The 23,556-nt window shown below is 38.4% G+C and overlaps 1 protein-coding gene across 4 annotated transcripts in view; it reads right to left on the bottom strand.

The window, feature by feature from the left end:
* The window catches only part of LOC112809601 (phospholipid-transporting ATPase FetA-like), a 108,679-nt gene that overhangs the window by 64,089 nt on the left and 21,034 nt on the right, over window positions 1-23,556 (bottom strand). The window contains exons 2-3 of one of the 4 annotated variants that reach the window (XM_073881387.1): window positions 18,066-18,123; window positions 15,263-15,340 (exon numbers count right to left, since the gene is read on the bottom strand). In XM_073881387.1, coding sequence (XP_073737488.1) covers window positions 15,263-15,305 — 43 coding nt within the window. In that variant the 5' untranslated portion in view covers window positions 15,306-15,340; window positions 18,066-18,123. Of the gene's footprint in view, window positions 1-15,262; window positions 15,341-17,032; window positions 17,084-18,065; window positions 18,124-20,376; window positions 20,439-23,556 lie in introns of those variants that run through there. The other 3 variants (XM_025852938.2, XM_073881388.1, XM_073881386.1) reach the window with 3 other exon arrangements.

The raw sequence follows: 23,556 nt of genomic DNA on the forward strand, positions 1-23,556 counted from the left end.
ATGGGTCTTCTTTTGTTTTTTGTTTGTTTGTTTGTTTGTTTTTATCTATTCTTACACCCTACATCTTTTGATTAGAGCATTTAGTCCATTTACATTCAGAGTAATTATTGAAAGATATGAATTTAGTGCCATTATATTCCCTGTAAAGTTGCTGTTCCTGTAGACAGTCTCTGTTCCTTTCTGGTCTTTGTTACTTTTGGGCTCTCTCTCCACTTAAAGGATCCTTTTTTGTATATCTTGCAGGGTTGGGTTAGTGTTCACAAATTCCTTTAGTTTTTGTTTGTCCTGGAAACTCTCTCTCTCCTATTCTGAATGACAGCCTTGCTGAATAAAGTATTCTTGGCTGTATATTTTTCCCATTTTGCAATTTGAATATATCATGCCAGTCCTTTCTGGCCTGCCAGGTCTCTGTAGACAGGTCTGCTGCCAGCCTTATGTGTCTACTCTTGTAGGTTAAGGACCTCTTGTCCTGAGCTGCTTTCAGGATTTTCTCTTTAACTTCAAAATTTGCAAGCTTCACTATGTCAAGATGTTAACTTATTTTTGTTGATGTTGCGGGGGGGGGGTTCTCTTTGCCTCCTGGACTTGAATGCCTGTTTCCTTCCCAGAATAGGGAAGTTCTCAGCTATAAAATCTTCAAATAAACCTTCTGCACCTTTTTCCTGTTCATCTTCTGGGACTACTATAATATGGATGGATATTATTTTGCTTTATGGAATCACTGAGTTCTCTAAGTCTCCTTTGTGATCTAATAGTTTTCTTTCTTCTTTTCAGCTTCCTTATTTTCTATCATTTTATCTTCTATATCACTGATCTGCTCTTCTGATTCATTCATCTTCACTTTTATGGCCTGCATTTGGGACTGCATCTCAGTAATAGCATTTTTAATTTTACCCTGACAAGATTTTAGTTCTTTTATTTCTACAGTAAGGGATTCTCTAGTGTCTTCTATGCTTTTTTCAAGCCCAGCTAGTATTTTTATAATCATTGTTTTAAATTCCAGTTCAGACATCTTACTTATATCCATATTGATTAAATCCCTGGCAGTGAGTTCTACCTCCTGTTCTTTCTTTTGGGGTGAATTTCTCTGTCTCATAATTCTGTCCAGAAAAGAAGAAGGAGAAAAAACAACAACAGAAAAACAAAACAAAAAACTAGATCCTGGGTGTGTTTTTGTCTGCTTGTTAAAAGGAACTAGATCCCTCCCCCCGACCCCAGGATCTTTGTACTATCAGTTTGCTATCATTCAATAAACCTTGCTTTGCTGCCCACCAAAAGAAAGAAAAGAAAGAAAAGAAAGAAAAGAAAGAAAGAAAGAAAGAATCTAGATCCCAAAATAAGAAAGTAAAAAATAAAAAAAATATAATGTTATATAAAAATAATTTTAAAAGAATTAAAAAATTATTGAATACATAACAAAATAACCAAAAAAAAATACTGCAAGACTAAAGAATAAAAATACAAAGAATACCATATACTGTTTTCCCCAAGAGCTGAAGCTTTGCAGCCTTCTGTGATCAGTAAACTTGGTGTGATCCAGTTATTTGTGCTGGTCTTCTGGCAGAGGAGCCTGTTGCCCTGATTCTCAGGTGGACTTGCCCTGTTGAAAATGTACTTCCCTTGCACAGAGGCTTGGCTCAGTGTAAGTGGCTCCAGATTCCACTGTGCAGCACTCTTTTGCTCCCTGCAGGATTTCAGCACTGATGGGCAAGATGAATATGGTGGTGCCCCACTCTCTAGCCCCGAGCTGAAAATTTGCACCCCCCCATTCTTCAGTGAGCCCTCACAGAAAAGCAATCACAATTGTCTCCCTGGTTTCCATCAGAACTCTGTGTTCACCTGACCTGTGACTGACTGTTTTTATCTCAGGCATGTGACTGAATTTCAAAACCCCAAATTTTATGGATTCCTGCAGCACAGACTGGGGGAGGGAGGAGGGTCTCACCACCTTCTGCCTTTTGCTGGACCCCCCCCCCCCCCGGAAAGTGGTTGCACGACCATGTAGCAGTTCACAGTTTATGGTAACGGAGAGCAGAAAGCCAGCACCTAGACTTACTGTTTTCAACCGGCTTCCCCACTCCTACGTCTGGGAATTCTGCCCCAATCAGGCACCCCCCATTCTTCTTCTGACCCTGGGGATCCTGAGACCATGCTGTCACACCTGGGATACTGCCCTGCTTCACCACCTAACACCTTTAAGCCAGGACGTCCCCCACTGTAGCAGATTTCTAAGAGTTCCAATTTTGCACTCCACTGTTTATAATACTTTGCAGTAGCATCCGTAAGCAGACTCCCTCCTCCCTGCCATATCCTCAGCTATATCACGAACCCGATTCAAGTCTCTGCACTTCCCACCTTCCAAAAGGTGGTTGCTTTTCTACTTGTTGATTTGCAGCATTTCTTTTCTCAGATCTCTGATTGATTTCTCAGGTGTTCAGAATGATTTAATAACTATCTAGCTGTTTTCGAGGGATGAGACTTAGGGTCCCCTGCTCCTCGGCTATCTTAACTCCCCCTCTCTACTTTTTTTTTTTTTAAGAGATGGAGGTGGGGAGAGGATCTTAAGCTGGGTCTCCACCTAGCATGGAGCCTGATGCGGGGCTTGATCTCACAACCCATGACCTGAGCTGATATCAAGAGTCAGATGCTTAACCAACTGAGCCACCCAGGTGCCACTAAATCATGTAATTTTTAATACAGGATAGTAAGTCTTCTTTTTAAAAGTCTTCTTGGCTCTTCTTGTTTATTTTCTCTTCTAGATAAACTTCAGAATAATTTTGTCCAGCTTCCTCAAGATTGAGAGTCAGAGCTACCTCCCATGGGAGAAACAGTCCAGTCTGGGAAACTACATTGCATTTCTCAGGAGGATAAGATCATAGACTTTTTTTTAAAGTTTTAATTTTAATTCTAGTTAGTTAATATGCAGTGTTATATTAGTTTCAGGTGTACAATATAGTAATTAAACAATTCCATACATCACCCAATGCTCATCACAACAAGTGCACTCCTTAATCCCCATCACCAATTTTACCCATATCCCTACCCACCTCCCCTCTGGTAACTATCAGTTTGTTCTCTATAGTTAAGAGGCTGTTGCTTGGTTTCTCTCTCTTTTCCCCTTTGCTTATTTGTTTTGTTTCTTAAATTCTATATATGGTATTTGTCTATCTCTGATTTATTTTGCCTAGCATCTCTGGCTCCATCCATGTCATTGCAAATGGCAAAGATTACACTGTTGCTGTTTTTTTAAAAGATTATTTATTTATTTATTTGACAGAGAGACACAATGAGAGAGGGAACACAAGCAGGGGCAGAGGGAGAGGGAGAAGCAGGCTTCCCACTGAGCAGGAAGCCTGATGGGGAGCTTGATCCCAGGACCGTGGGATCATGACCTGAGCTGAATGAAGGCAGACACTTAACAACTGAGCCAACCAGGTGCCCTGATTTCATTGTTTTTATGGCTGAATAATATTCCATTGTATATGTATACTGCATCTTCTTTATCTATTCATCAATCTATGGACACTTGGGCTGCTTCCATATCTTGGCTATTGTAAATAATGCTGCTATAAACACAGGGGTGCATGTATCCCTTTGGATTGGTGTTTGGTGTTTCTGTATTCTTTGGGTTAATAGCCAGTACTGCAATGGCTTGATTGTAGGATAGTTCTATTCCCCACCCCACCCCCTTTTTAAAGTAGGTTCCACGTCCAGCGGAGAGCCCAATGCGGGGCTTTAACTCACAACCCAGAGATCAAAACCTGAGCCGAGATCAAGAGCTGGACACTTAACTGACTGAGCCACCTAGATGCCCCAGGGTAGTTCTGTTTTTGACTTTGAGGAACCTCCGTACTCTTTTCTAGAGTGATTGGACCAGTTTGCATTCCTACCAACAGTACACGAGGATTCCTTTTTTTCCACAACCTCACCAACACCTGTTGTTTAGATCATAGACTTTTAAAAAATAGCTGAGGGGATGATAATACAATGATAAGGCAGGGATTTTATGGTTCTTCATGTAATCTCTGTTCCTCCTCTGGCCATCAGCAAAAATTGCTAAACATCATGAAGTTATAACATGAGTAAATTTCTTTTTTTTTTAAAGATTTTATTTATTTATTTGTCAGAGAGAGAGAAACAGAGAGTAAGCACAAGCAGAGGGAGGAGTAGGGGTAGGGGCAGAGGGGGAAGTAGACTCCCTGCTGAACAGGGAGCCCGAAGTGGGACTCGATCCCAGGACCCCGGGATCATGACCTGAGCTGAAGGCAGACACTTAACTGACTGAGCCACCCAGGCATCCCTAACATGAGTAAATTTCTTATAGAAAATACCTAAGGGGCCAAAATCTGCACATTGGGCAGTACAAAAATAGAATTATGAGGAAGTTCAGGGATCTGCACAAATTATAGGAAAGGTGAAACTGGGATGTTTAGTTACTTTCACTCCAGGATTTGAGAGATTATACAGATTAAGTGGGATGGAGTTGACATTTTTGCACTATTAGTCCCCCACTTAGTGATACACTATAGATCACTATGAGGAAGATAGAGAGTTGTTGGTATATCCCTGGGAAGCTACTCTTTTGTGTATTATTACGATCATGTCTGTATAGTTACTTTGCTAGCAATACATATGAGTCTTCTGTGGGCTAGGTTTATGATCCAGCTATGCACCTTCTAGTGTGTTTACCAAACTAGTGCATTTCTTTCACATTGTTTAATTCTAGTGATTACTAGGATTATGTGAATAAAGATGGGGAAAGTTGAAAAGGAACTGATAGGATCTTTTGTTGTGCCTTGTTTTGACTAGTTAGTGACTTATTTACAACTTTGTGATACAACAGCTTCAGCTAACCATTGTAGCTTAGGTTATCCAAAGAAGTGGAACATGTATGGCTCAGATAATTTAGCTGCATCTAGGATTTAGAGCTGCTAGTTGGCCTATGCTATTTGTGCAGGGACTTTTTCAGGGGCCCAGATAGCTGCCTGATTATGGAAGAGTATCAGGGCAGTGTTGGTATTTCTACCAGTGTTGAGGTTATTCAATCCCTAAGTAGGCTAATCTACTGTGTTCATACTCAATACGCTTAGGCAATGATAAGTAAAATCAGTCTCTCCCATGCCGTTTGACCCTCTAATCATACCCAACCAACCGGCACAGCCTCTCTATTTATTAAAAAATATTATTTTATAACTCTTCATAAAGTTCTAATATTTTCTTATTGAATCTTACACTGCTTATTAAATTTAATCCTAGATATTACTATTTTTTAATTTACTAAAGGTCTAACAGATTTTTCCAGCAACTCATCTGGGTGCAGCAGGCTATTCTCTCTAAGCCCACCAGTCCCAAGATATACATGGAGTCCAGGCTCTGTACAACAATTTAATACATACCTCCCTCTTTGAGTTTAAGAGTAAAGTAAAGCAGGTAGATCCCAAAGTTCAGAGCCTGAGCTGGTAGAGACAGACTGAGACTCCAAAGTGGGGGCAGGAGTAACCTTCACCTAGTTCTGGCTCTTTGATATCACATCTTCCATGAAAAAAGAGAAAGGAGAAAAGAAAGTAGGACTTCCAATAGGAAGGGAAGAGGAATTGAGGGCTAGAAAGTCAGATTTCAGAAGATGCCTCTAAAAAAAGAAAAGCAGGAATGATGAGAAAAGTGGTTAAAAAATGTCAGTTGGCACAACCATCTAGGAGAAGAAACTCAAAGTCTGAGAGAGACAGAAGACAAGCCTAAGGAAAGAAAGTCGCCAGTCATGTTTGAGACAATAAAGGCAGGCAGGCAATTTTCAGACTGGATAATAAAAGATTAATTCAAGATTCACCAAAACGATGACAACAACAACAACAAAACCAATTTGCTAGGGCTTGTGACTACTGTTGACAAAAGACTGGGATGACTGATTGTTTTCCCCATTACTTGTTAATTCAAACTTTCTGTTTGGCTGAAACAAGAGTGACAAAATGTGAATTATGGATGAGAGGTTAGAACTATAGAAGACTAGAAATTAGATTAGACAAGGAGAGTCTAGAAGACAGTCTAGTTGAAAAGGTCCTGACTACAGAATTCAAGGACACAAAAACCTAGCTCAGCCTCTGGTGACTGGAAAATGCATCCATCTTTGGTAACTAAGGGTTGAGTCTACAGCCTGTTGAATGAAGGCCTGGTTTCAAAGGGACCTGTCTTGAGATCAGAGCTAGACTGTGGGTGGTAAAATAATTGAACTGAAAGGGCCATTTTGGTGAAGCAAGGCAACGTGGTATTATAAAATGTGCAGTGGACTTAGAGTTTAAAACTATGGTAGCCTCCAACAGTGGTTTATAACATGAGCAACTGAGTCAGGCTGCCAGGGTTCAAATCTCAGTTCTCCACTTACCAGCTATGTATCCTTGAGGGAGTTACTTAACCTCTATGGGACTCATTTCCTTTATCTGTAAAATTGAAATGATAATAATACCTATTCATAAGGTTATTGTGAGGATTAATAAATTAAGGCATACAAAGCATCATTTTAGAACAATTCTTTTTTTTTTAAGATTTTATTTATTTATTTGACACAGAGAGAGAGAGCACACGCAGGGGGAACGGCAGGCAGAGGCAGAGGAAGAAGCAGACTCCCCGTTGAACAGGGAGCCCCACGCTCCCTTTTGAACTTTCAGCTATCTCCTGTGGATGTACAAAGCTAATCTAGTCAGTAGAGAAGGAAGGGTACAAAAGCCACAGTCTAGTGAGTAGATTCAATGGTAGTAGAAGGGAAGTGTCAAAATAGGAGAAGCCTCTGTCTAACAGTGTTCTTAGTGTCTTGATTCAAATGCCAGGGTGAAAAACTTAGCTCTTATGCAATCTGGATATAATCCAATCTCAGGTTTTAAGGGTTAAAGCTACGGAAGATTGGAGATTAGCCTAGACAAGGAAATGGCAGAAATTAAAAAGGAAAATGAGCTCTGTAAGAGGGAACTAGAGAAAGAGGCACACTGAAAAATAAGTAACCAGGAGGAAGGAGGAGGAAGGGAGAAAAAGGGAAGAAGGCCGTTGGTCAGGTGGCAATTAGGCTTAGGAGGATCTCAGCAAATATCTCCTTGCTCATAGTGGGAACTCAATCACAAATGGAATTTTCCAGCTAAGAAAGAAAAGCAGTGAGATGATTTTAGGAATACAAGTCTCTAGTAGATTAGTCAGACCCTCTCTCCTTACACCACTCCCAACTCAATTAAGCCCACGTGCTAGTGGGAGAAACTCAGCAATGATCCCTTGTTATTATTCTAGATCAACAGACCTAGGTGATTTCACCCAAGTCACCTAATGCCTGTGGCTAAAATTTTCCCATCTCTAAAAAGTGAGGATAGCTGCCAGAGGAAGGATAATTGGCCAATTTCTGTAATTTCTGGTCAGATTACCTGGTATCAGTTTACTTTAGGAATACTGGAATTTCTTAGGGGCGCCTGGGTGGCTCAGTTGTTAGGCGTCTGCCTTCAGCTCAGGTCATGATCCCAGGGTCCTAGGATCGAGCCCCGAGTTGGGCTCCCTGCTCCACGGGAAGCCTGCTTCTCCCTCTCCCACTCCCCCCTGCTTGTGTTCCCTCTCTTGCTGTGTCTCCCTCTGTCAAATAAATAAATAAAATCTTAAAAAAAAAAAAAGGAATACTTGAATTTCTTAGATTCCAAATGATGTCAATTTATTCCTTTGTAGTCAAATAGTATAATCTGAAACATGATAGCTACCAGTAAATTCAGCTAACCATATGACTTCCAGTCTTGGGTACACACAAAAAAATTTCTATTTCCTTTCCCCAGACTGCATCTCTAAGATATCAATAAATGATATTTCCATCTAAAGAATGGTAAGTAGAATACCTAAATGACATAGAAGAGAGCCACCATAAGAAATGGCAGGGCCTGTGGTCCCACAGAATAAACAGTAACTCATTTGTTTTCTCATCACCACTTCATTATGTTTCAGGTTTAGTCTGTCCACTGCTATGTCTCATGGTTTACATTTAGCTCGCTTACCATATTTATTCATAATACCATCTTCTCCCACTAAACAAAGAGCTACTTAAAGGTAGAGACCCTATCTCTCCTTTTTTTCTTTAAATCTCTGTATCCTACTACGTAGTTCAGCATTAGGTCTTGGATTTAATAAAGATTCACGGAATGAACAAGCACACAAGTAAATGTTTAAAAACATGTTTTGTTAAATTGTGGCCAGATTTCTGTTTAAACCCTCCAATGGAGGATAATCACCTCCTTATGGGAGTTTCTACATAATCACAGAACAGCTGGGCTGAAAGAGAAATGTCAGCTAATTCTTTGTTGATCTTTTCTTTTAAAGATTTTATTTATTTATTTGACAGAGAGAGACACAGTAAGAGAGGGAACACAAGCACGGGGAGTGGGAGAGGGAGAAGCAGGTCTCCCACCGAGCAGGGAGCCAGATGCGGGGCTCTATGCGGGGCTCGATCCCAGGACCTTGGGATCATGACCTGACCCAAAGGCAGACACTTAATGACTGAGCTACCCAGGTGCCCCCTTTCTTTTTTTCTTTTTTTAAAAGATTTTACTTATTTATTTGAGAGAGACAGAGATAGCGAGAGAAAGCATCTTTCTTTTTTTTTTAATATTTTATTTATCTATTTGAGAGAGAGTGACAGAGATAGCGAAAGAAAGCACGAGTGTGGAGGAGAGGGAGAAGAAGGCTCCCCGCTGAGAAGGGAGCCCAACTTGGGGCTTGATCCTAGGACCCTAGGATCATGATCTGAGCCAAAGGTAGATGCTTAACTGACTGAACCACCCAGGTGCCCCTTTTGTTGATCTTTCTATGCCAAGGTCAGCAAACAGGAGGATATTTAGCATGGTTGAAGAGGGTGGGTAGAGTGTAGTGTCAAAAAGAACCTGGAGACTTATTCAACCATAACAGGAAGCCTGTATTTCCTGAATAAGTCATGGGAATAAAAGGCACAGCATCAGGAATATAGTCAATAATATTTTAATAGAGATGTACTGATGTATCAGGATAGATGTAAGCTACACTTGTAAACATAGCATAATGCATAAACTTGTCCAATCACTATGTTGTACATCTGAAGGTAATGTAATATTATGTGTCAACTATACTCAAATTAAAAAGAAAAAAAGAAAGAAAGTAAAAAAGAAAAAAAAGGGGTTAAAAATGTTGAGGACATGAACGGCAGGGAAAAATAGAGAAGTTTCACACTGGAGGAGGCTAAAGAGATAATAGGAGCACGTGTTACTGAAAGGGATAGCATAGAAAAGGAAGAAGAGACATTGGTAGGGAAGTTGGTGAAATTTAAATGGAGGTGACATGGGGGGTACAAGAGTCTATTAATTGAATGACGATTTTGTATTAATGCTGACTTCCTAACTTGGATGGTTATATGGTTAAGTAGCAAAATGTCCTCGATGTGGAGAAATATACACCCAAGTATTTAGGGGTGAAGAGACATCATGGATGCAACTTGTTCTCAAAAGGCTCAGAAAAGGGGTGCCTGGGTGGCTCAGTCGTTAGGTGTCTGCCTTCGGCTCGGGTCATGGTCCCAGGGTCCTGGGATCGAGTCCCGCATCAGGCTCCCTGCTCTGTGGGATGCCTGCTTCTCCCTCTCCCACTCCCCCTGCTTGTGTTCCCTCTCTCACTGTCTCTCTCTGTCAAATAAATAAAATGAAATCTTAAAAAAAAAAAAAGGCTCAGAAAATGGGATGCCTGGGTGGCTCAGTCAGTTAAGCATCTGCCTTCAGCTCAGGTCATGATCCCGGGGTCCTGGGATCGAGCCCCGCTTCGGGCTTCCTGCTCAGTGGGGAGTCTGCTTCTCCCTCTCTCTCTACCCCTCCCACCACCCCTCCCGCTCATGCTCTCTCTCTCAAATAAATAAAATCTTAAAAAAAAAGGCTCAGAAAACAACTTATTATTATATATATAATAAATATGTTATATATAAACATAATATGTATAGTAGGTACACACACATACATAGAGATGAAGCAAATGTGATAAGATATTAGCAATTAGGCATCTGGGTGAGGAGATTATGGATATTTGTGCTGTACTTGTAATTTTTTGAAAGTTTAAAAATAAAATTACATATATTTTCAATTAAAAAAATAAAAGAGTGGCGACTGGGTGGCTCAGTCTTTAAGTGTCTGCCTTTGGCTCAGTCATGATCTCAGGGTCCTGGGATCGAGCCCCACATCAGGCTCCCTGCTCCGCGAGAAGCCTGCTTCTCCCTCTCCCACTCCCCCTGCTTGTGTTCCTTCTCTTGCTTTGTCTCTCTCTGTCAAATAAATAAATAAAATCTTAAAAAAAAAAAAAAAGACTCAGGGCACCTGGGTGGCTCAGTTGTTAAGCGGCTGCCTTCGGCTCAGGTCATGACCCCAAGGTCCTGGGGTGGAGCCCTGCATCGGGCTCCCTGCTCAGTGGGAAGCCTACTTCTCCCTTTCCCATTCCCCCTGCTCGTGTTCCCTCTCTTGCTGTGTCTCTCTCTGTCAAATAAAAAAATAAAATCTTCAAAAAAAAATAAAAAAAGGAGAATCTGGAGAGGAAGCTCACTAAAGTCTTGAATGTCATGAAAAGTCCAATTCTTGAGCTACTAGCTCTTCTGTTACCTCTGCCTCTGCCCATCCCCTCCATAACTTCACTAACTTTCCTGTCCAAGCTGAGCAGAAATAAGAGTAGAATTACTCAAAGGACAATCAAAATGGTAATAAAAGAAAATAAAATAGTAACAAAACAAATAGAAAATCAAAATAGTAATAAAAGCAAACAAAACAAAACACCCACCAAATCCTAATTTAGTAATAGGGTGACAGAGAAGATTGGTCAGTTGGCACAGTTCAGGACATGATCAAAACTAAAGGGGGAGCTCCTGGGTGGCTAAGTCAGTTAGGCGTCCGACTCTTGATTTAGGCTCAGGTCATGATCTCAGAGTCATGAGATCAAGCCCCATGCTGGGCTCCGTGCTCAGCAAGGAGTCTGTTTGAAATTCTCTCTCTTCCTCTCCCTTTCCCTTTGCCCCTTCCCCCACTCATGCTCTCTCAATCTCTAAAATAAGTAAATCTTTTAAAAAACCAAAAAACAAAACTAAAGGTCCTACCCACTATCCCTGTTGGAGATCTTTGGTTTCTTCCCTCTTCTCTCAAGGGAGAAGCTGACAGGAATATCATTCATATCACTCCACATAGATCGAAGTTGGGAGTGGTGCTTTGCCATTCTGACATCATTTGGAAAGTAGAGCCAATGATTTTTTTATCAATGTGGTAAAGGTAAAATTAATCATGTTTGATTGAACTGCTAGATATCACTTTCAGGGTTTCCCAGTCATAAAACCTTCCCTGGGATTGGAGATGAGAGGTTGGAAAACTTATAATAAAGGCCATCATTTAGAAACAAAATGCCATTCACACAAAGCTGGATCTAATAGTAAATCCTGGTGATACTAAGAAGCAATTTCACTCTAAGAGATTCAAAACTTAATTCCCTTTGTTTAGGGTTGCCAGATTTAGCAAATAAAAATACAAAGTATGTCCCAAATATTTATGTGGGACATATTTATACTAAAAAATTATTCATTATTGAGATTCAAATTTAATTGGGAATCGTGTATTTTATCTTGCTACCCTGCTCCTGTTACTAAGGTCAGGAAAAATTCCTATAAATTAGTTCAATTGTTGCTTTATATTTTCTAAAGAAACATAATTCTAGAAACTAACTCTAAAAACTGTAGATGTCTTTTTTATCCTAAATAACTTTATTGAGATATACATACCATATAATTCACCTATTTAAAATAAAATGTACAATTCAATGGTTTGTAGTATGTTCACACAGAGTTATGCAATATACATGGTCTATTTTTTGTTTTTAAGTGTGGTATTGTGTAGGATTCTATTACTAAAGCTCTGATTAATTTTCTGCTCTAAATGCCACAATATCTATGCCCCTCCCCCTTCCTATTGTTTTCCTTCTTTTTCTTTTTCTGTCCTTTCCTTTTAGTTTCTCCAACTTCCTTCCCTTTGTGATTACACTTTTTTCTTTAATGATTTTTCAAATAACCCAAAGTAACACATAAATATATTTTAAGTGTAAAAGATCTAAAATCAGAAATATAAAGAAAGAAAGTAAGTTTTCTTTCCCCTCTTTCTCCCTTTCCCAAGGAAAGCACCATTAACAGACTGGTGTATATATCCTTTGTGTCCCTTCCTTTTCAGGGCATTTACATATAAATGTATACATATATACTTTCCAGAACAGAGGAAACTCTGTAGGCACTGTGCTAGGCAGATAATTTAGTAGAATCATACAAGATATACCCCAAACAGTAAAGCAACAATTCAATATAGGATATAAGTAAGACTTAAAATTAATTGTACATTCAAGAGAATAGAAATGATATGTTCACACAAAAGCTTATACATGAATGGCTATAGCAGTATTGTTCATAATAGCCCCAAAGTGGAAACAACCCAAATGTCTATCTACTGGTGAATGGATAAATTGTGGTATATACATACATTGGAATGGTATTCAGCCTTACAAAGGAATGGAGTACTGACACATACTATAACATGAACCTTGAAAATATTAAGTGAAAGAAGCCAGTCACAAAAGGCCAGATATTTTATGATTCTATTTATGTCATGTCCAGTATAGGCAAATCAATAGAGATAGAAAGTAAATTAGTGGTTGCTAGAGGCTGGGGAAGGCAGGAATTGGGAGTGACTGCTAATGGGTATGGGGTTTCTTTTTGGAGTGATGAAAATGTTCTAAAATTAAATTATAGTCACAGTGGCACAATTCCATTAATATATTTTAAAAATCACTAAATTGTATGCTTTAAAAGGGTATTTCAATGGCATGTAAGTTATGGCTCAATAAGGCTATTATTTTAAAAAACTCCAGAAGCCAAGCACTGTAAGAATTCAAGATGGAAAGATAATGCAGGGGAGGGGGCAGGGGAGGTTGGTGGCTGGAATTGCCGGAGAAGGTCATGGAGAAAAACTTGCACTAAACCTAAACGATGAATATAGGTTCAATATAAATATAGGAGATGGGTATGTAAGCAGGAAGAAGAACCTGATGAAAAGTTTGGCACTGAGACAGGACAAGTTGTATGATATTACAGAGGTAAGAAGAGTCTGAAGGAGGCAGGAAACAAGACTATAAAGTCAGGGCTTTAATGTTAGGCTGATGACCTTAAAATTATCAGTAGCTGACAAGGAATCCCAGAAAGACTTTCAGCAGGGAAAAACACGATAAAACTGGATTTTCGGAAGATTAATATGATGGATAGAAAGGAGAGGGTAGATAAGCAAGACACTAGAAGCAGTCAATATTCACTCTATGTATTCTGAGTCTTCCAACCAGAATAGGCTGATGGCCTAGAAAAGGGCAGAAGCCAAATTACTGGGTTTGCCACTGTTATTTTGTTGACTCAAGCTAAGACGACAACATCTTGGAAGGACCAGTATTAATCGCTCACTGCTGAAAACAGCACAAGCAATAACTCTACTGTAGTAGGTAGGCCTCGCCTACTTAAAAGGGGTTTAGGCCAGGAAAAGTGGTTTCAATTATTTTTCACTGGTAAAACTTTGGACTTTTGAAATAACCCCCATTTATAAATGTTCAAGTTCTTAGTTATCTTCCTGAACAACAACAACAAAAAAAATCAGAGCTCCTATAGATTAAATTTTTTTTACATATTTACCTAGTGCTTACCATGTACCATATACTGTCCTAAGTGCTTTACAAATATTTCTTCATTCAGTCCTCACAACATACTTACAAGGTAGCACTATTATTAGCCTGATTTCATAGATGAGAAACTGTAGCATAGAGAAATTAAGAGAATTGCCCAAGATAACATAGTAAGTAGCAGAGCTTGGATTCAAACCTAAATAGTATGGCTCCAGAATCCATGCTCTTAACCACAATGCCTGCATATGATCTTACTTCACAGCACTTATTGTAGATATAATTTGATATTTCTCTGTGCTATTATTTGATGTGTTATTACTTAATTAAAGGTTGTCCTTCACTAAGCTATAATTTCTGTAAGAGCAGGGATTCTGTGTAGTTTTGTCGCCATTGTATTGCCAGCATGTAGCACAGTGGCTGGCATTCATTTGGTGATAATAAATATTTGTTGAGTAAGTAAATCAGTCTTTACTGATGATTGCCACATCGTTCTTTTGCCTTGAATTTACTGTTCCCTAAAGTATTCTCCTCTCCCATATTTTCTGTTCATAAGAAGATGCGGGAGAAATTGGTCAGTTACCTTGTTTTCCCCAGCCTTCTTTCCTTTAGCAGTTCTGAGAGTAGGAAAGGACTCCCTGGTTTTTCCCTCAGTTGGGAGGTTCCTGACTTCCTCTTCCTGGAACTAAAGCCTGTGCCCTTGGGATGGAATTCTTCTTTATGGAACTATGTGCCCTTGAAATGAGTTCCCTACAGGAATCAGACAACTGCACAATGACAGAAAATAAAGGTTTAGTGTGACCTGAAATCAGTGACCTAATTTCATTCTCTGCACCTTCTTCATTCCTCAAAAGGAAGCCTAAATATAGAACTATATTCTGGCTTGCTTTTCAAAATTTTATGTCAGAAAAAAATTTTTTTCATGTCAGGCAGTTCTAAATATAGAACTACATTCTGGCTTCCTTTTTGAAAATTTTATGTCAGAAAAAAATTTTTTCTCATGTCAGGCTTGGGTGTGATTACCCCAGCTCCCTTTAGTACTTGGATTCACCACAGGAGAGCATGGAAGTGGTATGCAAATCCTCCCTAATACCATAGCCAGATCTATTTGCTCTGTCCACAAAGAGTCTGCAAAGGATGACCTTATCTGTTTCAGCAACCTCTTTTCACACTGAACACTTCTTTTAGCAGGAGGCCATTGTGAAGGATGGGGAGAGGAAAAGGAACACAGGCTTTTCTGGTGAACTTCCAAATAAAAGTACAAAATAAAATAGAAATAGAAATAAAAGTACAAAAGATAAGAGACTGGAACTACTCACATCAGAATTCTCAGATAACCAAACAGTGGAGTTGTACTTGTAAGGACAAAGTATTTACTTCTGCAAAGTATATTTCTTTTCCTGGTCAGTTGTTTGGTAGATTGGTGGTTTGAGTGATAGACTAGCCAGTCTATTTGTCTGTCCTATGTATATTAGCACGTGTACTCAATGCACACACACTTACTTTTATAGGCAATAATAATGACATACAGATTTAGATATTTACTGAGTTCACCTACCGTCACTTTGTCTGTCCTCACTTTGGCTTTCAATTAGAGACATTGCAGAATAGTACCAACTATAATTCCATGGAATTTCTGTAAAGGAAATAAAAAGATTCAGTATAAGAATTTCTCATGCCAATACCATTTCACTTAAACATGTGCTTAAGAAACATGTGCTTAAGAAACTTGGAACTTGTTCTCTGAAATCCAAAATAATCTACCTCTAAGATACATATGCTAAATTTTAGAATTCATTTCATATGTCCTCATCATAAAGTTATATTTTCAAAGCTTGGCAAACAGATTCCACTTTCTGGTAATCAAGTCTAGGCTGATGACTACACTTTGTTAGAAAAATTATCTGTAACAGATCATTGGAAACAGGCAAAAGAATTATTGGGTGATCTCTTAGTGCAGTTCTGGATTGACATCTTTAATTTTCTATTGATGGGACTCTTCTATAACTCTGTAGGCAGAGGTTAACTTGTAGATTTTTATCCCACAGAAATAAAAATATCTTATGTTTGGTGAAAGAGATAACTCCAAAGGTTATGACTTGTGCACTTTAGGAATTCAATTAGTTTTATGTATAATTCAGAAATTTTATCTTAACCTTTATTAAATTTCCTGTAAATACTTAGCTCCTACATTTTCATTTGAACTGGTCTTAACTTTTTACTGATTACCTCATTAATTAATGAGTTAAATAAAATATTTGATACCTACAAATAAAATATTTGTATTTACATGAGAGTCATGTTTTTTAACTTTTTGAAAATTATACTTTATGAAACCCCATGAGTTTGCTACACAGAAAAACTCATCTTTCTCTTCTCTTTATCCTTCACCTAACCCAGAAAAGGCCAATAGAGTATATTTATTTTAAACATTTCTTTCAGGTCTCCCAAGCCACTAAGTGTGGATAAGGCAAGATTAGAAAACTTTATAGGTATTTTCATCTTAATCACCCCAAACAGGATTAGATGGGAAAAAAATTCATGTCTTTAGGGAAATGTAAAGTCTAAATAAAAGGATATTTCCAGCCAAGAGATGTTCAGCTATCAGAAAAAAACAACAAAAACAACAACATAAACGAAAACCAAAAAAAAAAACCAAAAAACAAAAAACCCACAACTAGCTGGAAAATTGTGATTTGGAATAACAATGTATCTTCCAGTTCTGCTGTGAGGCCCAAGTGACCTCATTAAGGATAAAATTCATATTTCAGTAATCTAGGCAGAGTTGCATCAAATAACTCAAATAGGAGCCAGGAAGTTAACAGCAGTTAGATGTAAAACAATAGGAAATGAAATGCTGGGTACTGTGACAAATTGGAGAGTGCATGCTTCCTATAAAAGTATCCAAATGAAAAAGAAAGAAAATTAAATAGTGTGCAGGCCAAACAAAATTATTTGTGCTTGTTGGCTACAAGGTTTGTATCCCAACCTAATGTCTGTTTCTTTTGTCAACAGAATCTGTGTTTTCCTAACTAATTTTAGCAGTTCTAATATCACCATTCTCTAGGAACCCAATCCTACTGTAAGTTGCCTACATCTTCACAGTAGGCTTGGGGTTTCTATAGCTGCCAAGAAAGAAGAGCCAAGGATGGGATGTCCTGAAGTTCTGGCTTCTCTCCATCCCCTGCAGGGCCATCGGCAGCTCTGAGAGGGTAGTCCGGCCAAATCCACACAAGGAGTATAGCTAGGAATGTGAAATGGTTATAAGGGACTTAATGGCCAGCCAGGGGCCTGAGTAATGACTGTTTAGCTAGAATCAGGAACTCACCCAATCTGGTGATGTTCTCTGCACACACATCACATTACATAGCAGCCATATGGAAAGTATATTTAAGCTGTTAAACTCAGAGGAAGAAAAGAAAAAACAAACAAACAAAAACCTCAGAGAAGAAGAGTGTGAGGGAAGGGAGGAAGAAATGGAATGTGGGAGGAAAAAGGGAAGAGAGAGAAAAAAAAGAGAAAAGAAAAAGATTGGGAGCTAGGGTGCTAGGGAACCAGGTTTAATTTCAGTCTGCTACTAATTAATAACAATGTGAGCTGGGGTAAATTATTAACCACTTAGAAACCAGAGAGCAGTACCTCAAATTTTTTCTAAACTGAGATTTTAAAAAAAGAAACAGGAAATAAATTAGGGAGATACAAGATGGAGAAAGATCCACTAAAGAATAAATCTGTCAGAGAGAGAGTGAGGGGTAATTATGTATTACAAACTAAGTATAACATTTGTGTCTATTATGGGACAGAGAAGAAGAGTTATGAGAGGATTAAGTTAAATAAGGTATGAAAATGTCTGCCAGAGTGCTTGATTCAGAGTAGACAATAAATGGCAACATTTTTAAAATTTTAATATACACACCCACTAAATTGGTAAAAAAGTTTTAAGTCTAATAATACTGTGCTAGAGAAAAAGTGGAACCAGTGGAACACTTACATACTGTTGATGGTCTTAAAAATTGAACAACCACTTTGGAAAACAATTTGGCTTTATCTTACAGAGTTGATGGGGCATTTATTCTATAATCCAGTCAGTCCATTTTATGTATACACCCTATGGAGACTCTCATAATATGTCATATACAGGATGTGTATGGTAGCATTCTTCATAACAGCAAAATTGGAAACCAACCAAATAGCTATTAATGGTAAAATAGAGAAGTAACCTTTGGTATGTTCATACAATGGAAAGCTACATAGCACTGAAAATGAATGAACTACAGTTAAGCACATTAACATGATTAAATCTCAGGAATAAAATATTTAGGGGGAAAATTGCAAAAGAATACATATGATGTTCCACTTACATAAAGTTAAAAATCATGCAAAACTCTATCATTAGGAACACACACTTTCAAGGTAAACCTATAAAGAGAAACGAGAGGATGAAAAGTACAAAATTCAGGATAAAGGTTAGGGAGAGGGTGGGGAGGATGGAAAAGGCATATATACTGAGAGCTTCAAGCTACACTTGTGTTTATGTTATTGTTACTCTTTACAACTTACACATTTGTTATAAACTTTACATCTATTCAACACATAATAAAAGAACTAAAAAATTAAAGTTAAATTAAATAAAAACAAAAGAACTAAAAAATTAAATATACCAATCATATGGAATACCCTTCCTATCTTATTCAGGAGAGTAATTTTTTAATAACCCTTATTGAAAGAATAGGCCAATTTGGATCACCACATTTAAAAGAAAAACATTTTATTTTGAGATAATTTTAAACTTACAGAAGAGTTGCAAAAATAGTATAGAGAATTTCCATATACCCTTCACACACTGTATTTTTTTTTTTAAAGATTTTATTTATTTATTTGACAGTGAGAGAGACAGCGAGAGAGGGAACACAAGCAGGGGGAGTGGGAGAAGGGAGAGGCAGGCCTCCCACTGAGCAGGGAGCCCAATGTGGGACTCGATCCCAGGACCCTGGGATCATGACCTGAGCTGAAGGCAGATGCTTAACAACTGAGCCACCCAGGTGCCCCCCCACACTGTATTCTTATGTTAATATCTTATATACCATAATAGAACAATTATACACTAAGAAATTAACCTTCATATAATAATATAAACCGAGGTACAGAAATTATTTTTTACCAATGCTTTCCACTCATGTCCTTTTTTTTTTTTGGCTCTAGGACCCAATCCAGTATCCTACATTGCATTTAGCTGCATGTCTTCTTCAACTTGTCAATGTTCCCGATTCTTTGTTTTTCATGATCTTGACACTTTTGAAAGGTACTGACCAATTGTTTTGTAGAGTGTGCCTCAACTTGTGTTTGTCTGATGTGCCCTTCTCAGGACATCCTATCAGGGGATACATGCTGTCATGTGTATTCCTGGTGATATGAACCTACATTGCTTGGTTAAGATGGTGTCTGCCAGAATTTTCCACTGTAAACTTATTATTTTTTCCTTTGTAATTACTAAATATTTGGCGGTGGGGGACTCATTACATTTTTAAAAGAAGGTTGTACAACACTAGAGTCATAAGAAGAGGGATCGAAGAGAAGTCAAGGAATAGCACCAGCTTCTGTGAGACATGGGGCACCTGGGGGGCTCAGTCTGTTAAGGGTCCAGCTCTTGATTTCAGCTCAGGTCATGATCTCAGCATTGTGGGATCAAGTCCCTGTCGGGCTCTGAGCCGAGTGTGGAGACTGCTTAACATTCTCTCTCTCCCTCTCCCTCTGCTCCTCCCCTACCACCACCCTTACATGTGTGCACATGTTCTCTCTCTTTCAAAAAAAAAAAAAGACATGGTTAAAGGATCTAAAACTCTTTCATTTACATATAAGAATCAAAGGTAGAAATAACAGGTCCCATCTTCAGCTGATAATCTCTAAACTGCCTTGACCTTGAACTGAATGATGTAACATAAAGACAACCTTACTGAAACTTGGGGTTGGGGGTGGAATATTGATCTTCCAGTTCGCAGTCTTCCAATTGGCAAAATAGTGCAAACCAACTTCGAGTTCCTCCAAGTCTAGCTGTGATTCTATGCTGCCAGCATCCTGCATTGCCCCCACCCAGTTATTATACACAAAAAACTAGTAAATTTACTAAGTATAAAGGTTTGGGGAAAGTCTTCAAGTTTATATTTAGCTCCATCTGAAAGATACATAAACTACAATAAACACAATGAAGTCTGGCAGTGGCATAGCTGATGACTCTCAGTACTAGAATGTCATAGACTGCATGCATACAAGTCATAATTGGCTCTTAATGAACAAATCTGTCTTTCAGAAAATAGATTTTTCATCAACAAAGGAACAAACTTCTGCATGTCAGAATCTGAGGATAGGATTCTCACACAGAAGCAGATATGCCCATCATCCCCTGACTAAAACTAAAAGCTACATTTCCCCCAGACTGTCGTATAAAATCATGAAAGCTTTCAGACCATTCCATTAAGGTTTCCCAGAGTTAGCTATTACATCCAATGCACAAATCCCTAGTTACTCCAGAAATCAGGTTCTCCCATCCCAATTCATATCACATGAATCTCAGCAAAGCTAACAAAAGTTTGTTTTTTTAAAGCAACAGAAGCACATACATAATTAAAAAGCAAGTTTACCCCAAAATGCTCTCAAACACAGTCCCAAACCCACCAGCACTCCACATTCTCCCTTTCTTCTCAGTTACAGTCCCCACTTCACGTCCTTACTTCAATCACAACTACTTTCTGACAGGAAAACACTTTAGGAAAACAAGGATCTTCTTTAAAATTCTGGGAGGGGTGGGAGTATGTTGAAACATCTACTTGTCTATGAGGTCATTTAGATGACAAAACTTCCTTCCATTTTCTTCTTCTAACAGCTTCTTGGCTTTTGGGAAATTGCCACATTCCTTTTTTATGGATTTTTTTTTCTTCTGTTTCCTCTAGATAGGGAAAGTGAAGTGAGTCTCAGTACCTCGATTTTCAACCTGCTTCTTCCAAAGGTGATTCACAGACCTCAAATAACCTTTCAATTAACTTGGATTTGGTTTCAGGAGGTTTAAAACAAAAAAGCTAAAGATTAATATAAACTTCAAATACAAAATGGGTAGAAAGGAACCCACAAAATACTACAGTTTCTTAGCTACTGCTTCTATTTTCAAACTTGGGGTCTTCCTCAGGAGTTAGCTGCTTCATCTAGAAGGCAGGTTTTATAAAGCAGTTGTGTGTTACAAAAACCCCTCTTGTCTGCCTAGAGCTTTAAATTGGGTCTGACCAAAAAATCTTCTAGTATTTGTAATTTTGCAGTCTCACAAAGTAAGCTCCTTATTAAGTAGTAAAATATGTTTTTGGGTAGTTTATTTTCTTTTTCTTTTAGTTTATAAAAGTAAGTCAACGTTTACTTAGTCTTAACTGTCTTGCACATATAAGTAGTTAACAAATGTCTGTTGAATGAAATCTTAGAAAGCAAATGTTACATTCCTTTTTAAACAACTAAAATTTGAGTCAAGGGCCAGAAAGAACACTGACTGATGGGGAGTTTGGAAACCTCTGTTCTATTCTCAGCTGGATTCCTAAATTATTTGTACCTAAAGCAAATGACTTTTACCTTCAGTTTTCTAGCTTTTCTTATCTATAATAATAATCACTTCCCTTTCTCACTGAAAAAAAGAAAAAGTACAGCAGGGGTTTTCAAATGGTGTTATGTAAAGCAGGCAGGTTTCTCAGGGCCTGAAATACAGTTTAGGGTAGAGAGGAGCAAGGAGGAAGTAGAGAGCACTTCCTTTCTCTCAACTTGAATAACTCCAGTTTTATCTGGTATTTTCCCATATTTTCAGTTTAAAAAAGTAGTTTCTTCTGCTAAAAAGAAGGTTGGAAAATCATCTGGATGCTTCTGGAATAAGTGTTTGAGTAAGTTAAAATGTACAATTGTAGATGGAACTCAACCTCCAGCTAGGCCAAGCACAGTTCAAGGCCCCTACATAGCCTTTCTTGATGTCCCTAAGCCTGGCATCTATGTGGCTTTGGCACCAATTCCCAACAAAAGCTGGAGCTACTAGGAACCATTTGAAGACATTTCACCTCCTTACCTCAGTCTTTTCTATCCCGTGGCCCCCATATAGTTCATTAAGATACTTGGTCTTTTCTTTCCTTGTTCTCATGATAATTCATTTCCCTCATTTTTCTTCCGCTACCTCTTTGATTGCTTTGCAATGTGATGTAGCAGTTAGGCTGACCTAAATTTAAACCTGGAGCCAACACTTATTAAAGTGTAACCTTGGGATAATGAGATAATCACTCTGAACTTCAGTCTTTCATCTCTCATATGAAGATAATTTCTTCACCTTGGTTGCAAAGATTATATAAAGTATATCAAGCATTTTCTACAGTGCCTTGCACATGGGCTATTCCCCAAAGCATTGTTCTCCCTGTTGTCTGTGTGTGTTTTCCTTGAATTATGATATCAAATCCTCTCATTGCATCTCTACCCCTGGCTCCTAAAACCATCTTAAACCCCAAATGTTGGAAATTTCCTCTTAGCTGCTCACTAGCATCTCAAGATACTCATGTTCCAAAATGATATTTCTTACCTTCTCTGATTTTTAACATATCTGTTTCTCTGTCTTACTATTCTTTTTTTTTAAGATTTTATTTATTTATTTGACAGAGAGAGACACAGCGAGAGAGGGAACACAAGCAGGGGGAATGATAGAGGGAGAAGCAGGCTTCCTGCTGAGCAGGGAGCCTGATGTGGGACTCAATCCCAGGACCCTGGGATTAAGACCTGAGCCGAAGGCAGACGCTTAATGACTGAACAACCCAGGCGCCCCTCTGTTTTACTATTCTAACTTGTTCATGAAATCCAAGAATCACCTTCAGTTCCCCCTCTGATTACCTGCCAGGTCCTATATATTCTATCTGAAGATCTCTTGAAGCTATTACTTCCTTTCTAATCCCACTACTATCATCTCAGATTCCTTTTACTTTCCTTCTGGATTCAATATCCTGCTTCTGACTTTTACACACTATCCATTGCTGCCCTAAAGCAGAACACTGATCATGTCTTCTTCCTGACAAGGTCAAAACCCGCAGTGGCTCCCCATGGATTACTGAATGAAGTTCAGATATCAGCCACACATTCAAGATGCTCCCATTTGAACCCTAACTATTCTTTCACCTTTCTTTTCCATTATTTATCTTTATTCAAACTGGCCTATGTACAATTCCCTAAAAATGGCCCAGACTTTCCTGCATCTATGCCACTACTCACGCTGTCCCAAGGGTAATGCCCTTGCTCTATATCAGTCAAAATCCTTCAAAGGCTATCTTAACAAAGGCAAGCTCAAATTCCATGAATCCAATGTAGTTTCTCTCTTTCTCTGATCCAGAAATAATTCCCCCACCTCTCCAAACTGCTATATTACTTCATTGGTATTATTCTCCTAATCAATTGTTCTTCCTTATGTTATAATTATTTTTTGAATTTTATCTCCTCTCTCAGATTGGCTAGTGTGAGCATGTCTAATTAATTTCTGTGTCTTCTAAAGCCCTTGCACAGAGCCTGGCTTCTAAGTAGGGAATTGGATGAACTTGAAAAAAAAAAAGAACGAAGATAAGCAGTAGGTAAAATTATTAAGAATATTAGCCCTTCTGAAAAATACAACTTATAAGATGTCCCTTCATCAAGACAAGTGCTATAAAGAATACAAACACTTTGTCAGGTGATGTCTAAAATCAGCTCTGGGATCTGTACACCTCTTAGTTAAAACCAATCCAAAGACACATTAGCTTAGCTTAATTACCTTAGCTGCCCTACTTTATTAGATACAAATGTGGCAGCCATGAAGTGGGG

This window comes from Callorhinus ursinus, unplaced genomic scaffold, assembly GCF_003265705.2.
Source record: "Callorhinus ursinus isolate GAN/ISIS: 27379988/994484 unplaced genomic scaffold, GSC_fseal_2.0 scaffold42, whole genome shotgun sequence".
NCBI lineage: Eukaryota > Metazoa > Chordata > Mammalia > Carnivora > Otariidae > Callorhinus > Callorhinus ursinus.